We start from the raw sequence: 1,499 nt of genomic DNA, 5'->3' as shown, positions 1-1,499 counted from the left end.
CGCAGCATATCACAAGAGAGACGCTTACCGTACAGCTTCTCCTCCTCGGTGAGATCCGTCTCCTTCACAAACTGCATGCCAGCAGTACTAGAAGAACCGGAAGAAGAAGAAGCAGAAGCAACAATATCAACAGGAGAAACAGAATTAACAGCCAAATGACGAGTCATTGTTGGTGGAGGACACCCAACACACATAATATCACCTGGCCGCACATTATGGGCACTGTTCAAGATGGTCTCTGCAGAAGTTCCCATGAAACCACCAACAGAGAGGAGTGTCATCTTCCACTACACGCAACTTATGTGGCTCCACAACAGTAGAGATTGGAATACAAGAAGAAGAACAGGACGGAACGTTATGCATATCTTGCAATAACTTCATACACAGACAACCAACAACACCAGAAGCAGTGGGATTAGTTAACACAGGTCTATCATCCTCGTTATCATTAGCGTCACTCTTCTTGTTGTTATCGTCAGTTGACTTCACAGGTCTAATGTATAAAGTGTGAAAAAAGAAAGAAAAACGAGAGAAAGAAAAACACTTAGAAAATGGATGCAGGACACAAATAGTAACAGTGGAAAGAGAGAGAAACAGCAGAGTAAAGAAACAACAAGGAATTTCCCCCTTGCAATGATATTAATATGTATCCCTTAATGTAAAAAAAAAAGAAAACAACATACAATACCCAAACAAAAGAGAGCCAAACACTCACATATACAATAGTCCACGGCTCTAGTTTGTATATTAAATTACTGCACACACATCTGTGTGTACTAGCAAGAAATGTGTACTGTCCGTACGCCGAAGAGCCCAGTTTTCTGCAAACACACACAACGGAAAAGCAAGTAATGGAATTATTAGAAAAAGAACACACACACACATAAAAGTAAAAAAAAAAAAGAAATTCCAATTAAAAGAGATAGCTGGTAAACAGATTATTAATTTATTCACACATGGGGGATGTACGCAATTATGATTATGTTAGTGTAACCATTATTATTATTTGCCCTCAGATTAGTCCCACCGTTCAGTACACAGTAGCGGAGAACAAAACAGCCACAATCAGTAGCGCTGCTGCTGTTCGTATCCACACAGAACTGATACTGCTGCTGTCAACATTAGCCTTATTCTTCTGTACGGTGGAAGTGATGTTGTTGAACTGTGAGTCAGTTACAGATAAAGGAAGAGTTTGCATCTGTTCTGTTTTCGGTCTCACCACTGTTCGCGGTGTGTGCTGGAGTAATTGTTATTGATTCCTTTTGAACCTTTTGTAGTATTTTAAGGTTGAGCTGTATGCATTACGGTAGTGGGAATCAATACCTTTATTTGATTGTGTGCCTGTAGTTATGGATGTTGTTGTCTCTTCCACTAAAACAGCTGACAGTAACACTTTCATTGCACCTTCCGTTCATGCGGGTACACTTCTAGTATTTTTTGGAATATCTGGTTTACTGTCCAGTGTAGATTTACATATCTCCCCTCGCGTGGTAGAATGA

The 1,499-nt window shown here is 40.0% G+C and overlaps 2 protein-coding genes across 2 annotated transcripts; both read left to right on the top strand.

The window, feature by feature from the left end:
- Positions 1–2: 2 nt before the first annotated feature.
- On the top strand, positions 3–320 carry TM35_000151010 (uncharacterized protein; the record flags this gene model as incomplete). The annotated part of the gene is made up of 1 exon (XM_029025753.1): positions 3–320. A coding segment is annotated over one exon (318 nt), but the record flags the coding sequence as incomplete, so codon positions are not given.
- Positions 321–956: 636 nt separating this feature from the next.
- On the top strand, positions 957–1,256 carry TM35_000151000 (uncharacterized protein; the record flags this gene model as incomplete). Its single annotated transcript, XM_029025752.1, has 1 exon — positions 957–1,256. The coding sequence occupies one exon, from the start codon at positions 957–959 to the stop codon at positions 1,254–1,256; it is 300 nt and encodes a 99-aa protein (XP_028882735.1).
- Positions 1,257–1,499: the final 243 nt, after the last annotated feature.

This window comes from Trypanosoma theileri (assembly GCF_002087225.1).
Source record: "Trypanosoma theileri isolate Edinburgh chromosome Unknown TM35_Tth_15_V1, whole genome shotgun sequence".
NCBI lineage: Eukaryota > Euglenozoa > Kinetoplastea > Trypanosomatida > Trypanosomatidae > Trypanosoma > Trypanosoma theileri.
The sequence above is the reverse complement of the archived record's forward strand: the minus strand, read 5'-3'. Positions and strand labels throughout refer to the sequence as shown.